General features: G+C 40.9%; 1 protein-coding gene and 1 pseudogene across 1 annotated transcript; both read right to left on the minus strand.

The window, feature by feature from the left end:
- Positions 1-325: 325 nt before the first annotated feature.
- LOC130417093 (dephospho-CoA kinase domain-containing protein) lies at positions 326-2,727 on the minus strand. The gene is made up of 5 exons (XM_056742396.1): positions 2,527-2,727; positions 2,016-2,128; positions 1,572-1,775; positions 1,387-1,474; positions 326-1,112 (listed from the first exon to the last, which is right to left on the minus strand). Exons 2-5 carry the CDS (start codon positions 2,125-2,127, stop codon positions 827-829), a joined length of 690 nt encoding a protein of 229 aa, XP_056598374.1. The 5' UTR covers position 2,128; positions 2,527-2,727; the 3' UTR covers positions 326-826.
- A 3,246-nt stretch (positions 2,728-5,973) lies between these two features.
- On the minus strand, positions 5,974-7,706 carry LOC130417088 (protein FAM171A2-like; annotated as a pseudogene).
- Positions 7,707-7,986: the final 280 nt, after the last annotated feature.

The following is a 7,986-nucleotide window of genomic DNA, read 5'->3' on the forward strand; positions in this document are numbered from 1 at the left end:
ATAATAATAGATGTTATTCATATTAACTGAGACATAGACTGTTTGTTGTTCAAAATACAATATTGCCAAAAAGATAGAAGAGTGGAAGAGACAAAAAGTACTTTTGCAAACAAAGATGACTGTGATTGAGCAAGCATTGATTCAAGAAGAGTTTTTCATCTCCTTCTGTAATAATAGACTCTCTGGTTTACTCTCTGCCCACTCTTAAGTCTCTATGATATTCTCATCTCTGGAAGAGGGGTGTTTTTCCACCGATTTGAAAACTGTTGTCCTGGCTATACTATACTAGTCATTTATCACAACAAACTAAAGAAAACCAAACAAGTCATGATGTGACACTTTAATTCTTATGAAGACAAATAGCATCTGATATCAACAAAGAGCAGATGATGTTATTAATACATTGAGTACATTTTGTGCGTGAACTCATTTAAACTAACGTGTAGTTTTGAGGTCAGAAAACATGCATTATTGTGGCAGCGTCAGTTCATTTTATACATTATTTTACATTAGACTAACATCACAATTATTGTGTTGTTCACAGATTAATGTGTTTGATGTGCTGTAAGTGCTTTGTTATCACATCTTATATCATCTAGAGGTACAATTCACAGCAGTCTCTGTGCTTATTGACACACTTGGACCCTTCAAGTCACCCTCAGGATGGTGTTTAACAGACACGGCTCAGGCAAAACGTGGTGTTAAGGTCATAGAAGAAAATGTTGACAGACAGTTATCAAGTGAAGTCAAAATGAGACCTTAAAATGTTAAAATATGAAGGAATATCCTTCCTTGTTTAAAATGAAAGATGTATGTTCATGATGTGCTAAGAGATGAGCAGTTTGACTGTACACAGGAACAGGCAGCCGAGCCCGGCAACAGCCGCCACGGCGACGGCCCTAACAACCAAGAACTCCATGGAGTCCTCCAGTTTGGTGTGCAAGCGGAGAACTTGTCTGTGAGTGTCCTCACGAGAGCCCGAGTTCTCCATCACGTGGCTGGCCAGTCCACGCTTCTCTTTGAGGGGCATCTGGGCAGCGATTCTCTGTTGGGCTTCCTCGTGGCTCAGACTGTCTCTCTGCATGAGTCTGGACAGCTGCGTGGCTGGATCACTGTGGACATACAGAACCACAGATTCAAATCAAGAGATCAGCGCAAATCTGGACCTGCGTTTTTCTCTTTTGTCTTAAAAATATAGAACTCTCATTACATCATAGTCGCAACAGATACGAATGTGACTTATTGAAGCAGTTTGGTTAGAACCCTTCAGTTTATAAAAGAAAGGTTAACCGTAACCGTAATAAAAAGAGTCAAGCAAAACACTCTACTAACATTATTCAAATTCATGCAAATAGTGAAATTAAAGGAGGATTTTTTTTATCTTACCAGTAAACAACAACAGTGTGGTTTAGGAATCGAGTGAGGCGTCGTGTCTCAAAAAGCAGAGGCACATCCAAAATCACATACCTGTAGCCTGATAAACCAACAAAAACCATCAGACTACAGTATTGATGAAATGTCAGCACAAATGATAAATGTTTCACTTTGTGCTTATCCTTGTGTGTCTGTACCTTTAATGAAGTACAGCAGAATCTGTTTGAACATTTCTTTATGTATCAGTGGATGTGTAATGGAATTGAGAAGTCGTCGTTTCTCAGGGTTGGAGAAGATTATCTGGCCCAGTTTCTTTCTGTCAATCTCTCCGTTCTCTAACAAAACCTCCCGTCCGAAATGCTGCAGGATGAGCCTGTACGCTGGGCTCTGAAACTCCACCACTGATTGACAGGGACAAATGACAGACATTAAACATCACTTAACTGCCTAAGTTATAGAGATTGAGATAATAAAAATAGACATACTTGGATGGATAATACAGTATTATCATTGTAACACTTTATTTATCTATCTTCATATTGTTTGTTTAAAGCTGTTATTACATTATATCCATCTTTATATTTATATATATATATATATACATACGAATGTACAAGCACATAAAAAGAACTGCATCGCACCTTTCCGAGCAACCACATCTGCATCAATGACCGGACATCCCAGTTCTTTCAGCTGAGACGACACTGTGCTCTTGCCAGAGGCGATACCTCCAGTAAGCCCTACAAGAAACATGCTGAAATGGACAAAAATCATATTAATTTGTTACTGTACAGAGCCAGTCATGAATGAATGAGTCTGAGTATTAATCACTGGCGGCCTCTAGCGGCCGCAGCAGGAACTGCCGTAAGAATTTGTACTAACACAGTTGTTCTGCACATATTCGTGAAAAAAACATTCATTATAATACGAAACCACAACTGTCAGTGTTAAATTACAGTTGGGCGTGAAACAGCAATAACTCTACAGTTCTGTCGTATATATCTGGATATGAACTTTAATTTCTACTTGTCGGGTTTATGTAGCAGAGTTTATCAGAGGCTTAGCTGTAAATCCTACATTCTTAGCGCTTTATTAAAAGTGTATTGACGTTACAAAAACTGTTAAAAATGTAAGATGTTTAAATAAACTTACCTTATACCAATGACCTACTTCATGTGCAGTAAACAGTGATTACAAAAGCTATTCTGCATAAATATGCGCAAAAACAAAGAGCCTTGAACTCAATAGATGGTGATATGTAAAGAGTTTGACGGCGCTTTTATAAGTTTAGATCAAAATCTCTCACTGTTTGTGTACATAACATTGACCTGTGTGATTCAGTGCAGTAGTTCACTTCTTTGTCGTACAAGAACTCGGCGCCAGTCATCAGCGCCCCGCATGCGCGACGCCACACGGCCTGGAGAGGAATTACAAGGATGCATCATTTCCGCTTTTCAGGACGTTCAGGTTGCTGTGTTTTGACAATTAACATAGAAATGGCTAAAATCATTTATATTTCTTATAAATTTGCTGATTTTAACTGGTTTCCCTGAGTAGCCAGTATTTTACTGTATTTTACTATTTTAGTTGTCGAACTGATAAATCATTGTTATTTTATACCAGTTTGCAGGCCAGCGTTATTAATATTTTACATAAAAATCACAGACATTGAAATAAGAATAGTGAGATCCAGTTTAGCAAAACCTTGGACCTTTTGACAACTTGACAATAGATAATAGCTCTCTTAAAATATTTGCAAGTTAACAAGTCTTTATATCCCAACCCAAACCTATCATCACCTTTTAATTAGAAAATTCATGTTTCCGTATTATTACATTCTATGTGAAACTTTTTGCTAAACAGAAAAACACAAAATACTCTTGCAGTAATATTGGATTTGAGATAGAGTAGAGAGGTAAAACATGAATTAACAAGATTGATGTCTGTTACCATTGCATTCTATCAGATGAGGGGTTGTCTGTTACAGGCAGAGTAAAGGAGAAGTCAGCGCCAGAGAGTCAATAAGACCAATGATAAAGGCATCACCAAGCTCATGATGACATCAGAACAGTGGGCACTTGAGAGACTTTCTAAAAGACTGAGATGCGATGCTTTCAACAGTATCTGGTGTTAGATCCCTACAGGGGATATTTGCAGATTTAAAACCCTTTAGTTATAAAACTACAAGCTATGTCTGTTGACTGACATCTTTGAAGTAGACGAACAGTTCACGGAGGAGTTTTCTGGTACTGGGTGTCTATAGATGCCTGTAGCTAGGACAGATTTGACTATGTTTGTTTAATCTGAGAAGAAATCAGAAATAGACAGAGGATAATATCATTATTCGAAATAAAACTTAGTAGGTGTTTTAAAATATTTTGAATGCTATTTTGTAAGAAATGTAACTGGCCCTAGTTAACTATATACATAATGTGTAGTAATGTCAAACTCTGAGATCTTTCATCTGACGTCAAATGACTCTGTAAACACGTTTATTTTCATTTGGAAGAATGGATGAAAAACATTTGATCCGTTCAAACAACACTTTGAATTGATGCCATTTTTACACTTGGCCTGTTCTGTTATCATGGGACCAGAATAGGTTTGTCAGACAAAAACACACTGTACTGAAGGTAAACAATATCACTTCTCATCACTGCATACAAACAACAACAACATGTTAAAGATAATCCATGTGTGAAAAATGCATGATTGCTGAACGCTCATTAGTGTTTTATATGAAAACAGAAGCAAGAGAAAAACCCCACAAGAATTGCAATTTCTTTTTATTTTAAAGCACATGACTTTGGCACACTTTTGAATTGAAACCGTCTGCTTCCTTTAAGTGTCGTTCGTGTCTCATGTGATTTAGCATATTCCCAATATGAACAAATTATAAAATTGCAAAAGTTTATGTGCGATGGAAGCAACATCCATAATGTTGTTTGTCATATTCTTATTGAGCTAAAGAGAGAAATATTTACACAGTACAGAGGAAAATGTGTTTGTAGAGCACCACGTCACGTGATAAAACGTACATTGACAAGCTGTCAAGAGAATGGCTTTGATTCGGGAAAACCTCGACATATTAAAAAGACGGAAATTGTGGGTCGATTTTATACATTTTGCCTGCTTGAGAGCTCTCTTGAGGCCTTAAAACCCAATATACAGTATTACATAACATTGAAATCCTCTCTTTGATTCCACAGCTCAGTCTGAATTTCTAGTGTCTTGCTTATAAACAGCAGTTTTTGTGAATTATCCATCTGTTAATCTTGTTGCCTCCCATATTGTAGATGTAAAAATTCATTCAAAACAAGCAACACACATATACAAGACATGTTGCAACTGACAGTCATCACATTTATCACTGATCTCATGTGTTTGGTACCTGATCGCCACAAGATCTATTTCAGTCATGAGTTTGATAGTCATGTGTTTTTAATAACATCAGCCCTCATTTGGTACCCTGTAAATCTGTACAACGTCTTGTGCTTGTTTTGATCACGGAAAACGGTGTAAATTATTAACATTTCATTTATTGAACATTTCTGTGAACTTCTCCTCGTTGCCTGTGTGAATCCTATCAGCTGGAAGAATGACGACGGACAAACACTGGCCTGTAAACTGGTGTTTAGTCACATTTCAAAATGACATTTTGGCAATTTTCACCATTCGGCATCAGTATGAAATGCATCATGCTTGAATCATGTCTAGATCGGTTTGCGGGCATAAAAAATCTGTCGTCCTATTCTAGTTACCTCATGCGCGTAAATGCTATCATACATATAGACAAAACGATCTTCGTCCATTAAACAATAGAAAAACACTCCAAACTCGATGTAGTGGTAAAGATGTAACGATACAAATATTATACTGTTAGACACAGAGATGCAAATTTGGAATCGCTTTTGTTATTTAAATGTGCAGTTTTGCCAAAACATGCTAAATTTAGTCCTAAATTGAGTAATTCTCATTTGGAAATTTAAAACTGTAGAAAAAAATAGTGCATGTGGTGTGGAGAAAAGACGAGAGTTATTATACAATACTTAAAAACTGAAACTGTTATAAAATCACATCATTTTAACATCAACATGAAGTCATGTTAATATTAGGATAAGGGCTACAGAAAATTATTTGGAATGTTTGAAATCTGAAGTATAGTTTCAGAGTACAAAGAAACTGACATCAAAATAATGAATATCGGGAAGAGAATGTGGAAGGGGATATTCTGCATCAGGACATACGTTGAAAACTTTAACAAAAGTTCACCGAAAGTTCTTGATAGAAATAAAACAGCGACTCATTCCAAAGTTTCTAATAATCCCCAGCAATTGAGGGAAAGGTGGACATTTGTAAACCGATCTTCATTTGTGGATCAGCATATTGTGTTGTGTTTATTTGAACACTCTCCATAATGTCCTTTCCTGTTTCAATGAAACATAATCCTTTTTGTAATGAACTTTTGAGATGCCCCTAATATGCGACTCCCCCTGAGATGTATTCAAATTGATCGGTGACAAGTTCTGAACTTTGAATAATGTTCTGAAAAAACTATCTGTCAAACTTCAATCAATTGGAACACATCTTGGTTTGTCTGTAACTGGTCAAGGCATCTGCTGGGGTTGATTCTCTCTGGGTCACTTCTTGGGATGAAACACCATTAGCGGGCGTTCCTCGATTCGCTGCCATGGACTCTTTTTGTTCTCATCAGGGTCGTTGTCATCCTCCGGGCTGGTGACGGAGTCACGCTGCGTTTCGCTGTTGCTGCTACGTGAGCTGTTACCGCGGCTGCGGCCCTTCGCGGTTATCGACGACATCATGTGCTCCTCGGGACCCTCGTCCAGAGAAGGGGGTGAGGGGATTTTCAAGCGCGTGGAGCTGGCCATACGGCTGGCGCCTCCGCTTAAATCCAGCGAGTCGTGATACAGAGGTTTGGAATAGTGCTTGCCCGAGCTGCTGCTCCGTGACCCTTGGTCCGCCTCCGTGGTGGTTCCTCTTTGCTCTTGCGCCCGGATGATGACTTGCGGTCGTGTTGGGTGTTTTGGAACCCTTGTCCACGCTGCGATCTTTGCTGCTGTTTGCGGGGGCGCTCAGCGTGCTCTGGGCGCTGTGGTTGCCACTGTGGAGATCGGCACCGACGTCGATGTATGAGTGGCGCGTGAGCGTTGTCTCGCCCCCGTCGAGGGATATGAACCAGGGCGCGAGGGTGTGCTGCTTCACCCCGAGTCCCAAAGCTTCTTCTCGTGTGAGTGCTTGGAGCTCCCCGTTCATCTGTGAGATGGTAGAGTCATTAAACAGAACGGGGATGTGCACCGGTGCTGGCGTACCAGCGGAGGCCAAACACAATCATCTGAACCTGCGGGAGACTGTTGGGCTTCTGCGTGGCCGGGCGTCTGACTTTGTGTGACCTGGATCTGAGCGCCGCTGGTACCTGCGAATTCCCGCCGTCTCTTTCGGCCTGGTTCTGTCCATCCTTACTTTGGTCGGTGCCACCGAACTCGGCCGACAGCCTCATGTAGTGGGCAGGGATCACGAGAGTTGGCACCATAGAACGATACATGTTCTCCTTCATCTGATCAGCGAGCTGCAGAATATGATCTGACCCGGTTGCGTGTTTAGCGACGTGGGACGGTTGAGGTGATCGGGCCCCTGCAAGACCTGCGAATATTCGGCGGCTTGTCTGCGATGGGCGGCGTCGGCGGGGTCAGACGTGTAGCCAAGGTTATCGTTGACGACGTGCCTCCGGCGGTATTCGCGATCTTGTTGTCGGGGCTGTCCAGACTGGTCTCAGTGGATCGGTGGCTTTCATGGGGAAGCTCTCTGCTGCTTTTTGGCACCTTTGGACTGCTTGCTCTTTGAATGCCTGAGTTTATGGGCAGGGATGTGTCTGGAGAACTCATCCCGGGCGCTCTTAAAGGCGTTGAGAGGGAGATGCTTCGGATTTGTTGGCGTCCAGATTGCCATTCGACGTGGAGGATTCAGCATGGCCGCCGCAGATGAGGTTCAAGTGGGACATGGAGGTGCCTTGGTCCCGCTTGGATCATTCAAAGCAGATGGAGCCTGGACTGTTTCTGTTGACGCCTGGGTTTCAGAACCCTTCGTCTGGAAGAGAAAGATCGACAGTGATCGTACGTCCTCTTAGTTTTTAGTCAGAATATAATGTAAAAAAAGCACGCACCTGCAGTAGTAAAGAAGAACACAGAGCAAAACTAATAAAGCAGAGCGAGAGATCCCAGGATGGAGAGTAGGAAGAAGTGTGGTACGCTGTGATGTCCTGAAGCCCGTTGGTGAGACAAACTTGAGCCTGGTGTAGAAAATGCAAAGCCCATTTAGTCCCAGATAACAGTACTCGACCAATAAATACATACAATATACAAGATTTAAAGGTGAAGTGCATCATTCTACACTATACAATCACTTGTGTGTGTTTCATGATGTCTGTTACCTGCTGAAGAACGAAAGGCAGCGATCCAGTAGCGAGCTGTGAGGCTGTGAAGTCAGAGACAGGTGAGATCCTCTCGCGTGATGAATCCAGTTCCATTTCTTACCCATAATCCTGAAATGATCAAATAATTTATCATGCTTTAGCTGACCAAAATAAAAACACAA

Source organism: Triplophysa dalaica, unplaced genomic scaffold (genome assembly GCF_015846415.1).
Source record: "Triplophysa dalaica isolate WHDGS20190420 unplaced genomic scaffold, ASM1584641v1 Contig13, whole genome shotgun sequence".
NCBI lineage: Eukaryota > Metazoa > Chordata > Actinopteri > Cypriniformes > Nemacheilidae > Triplophysa > Triplophysa dalaica.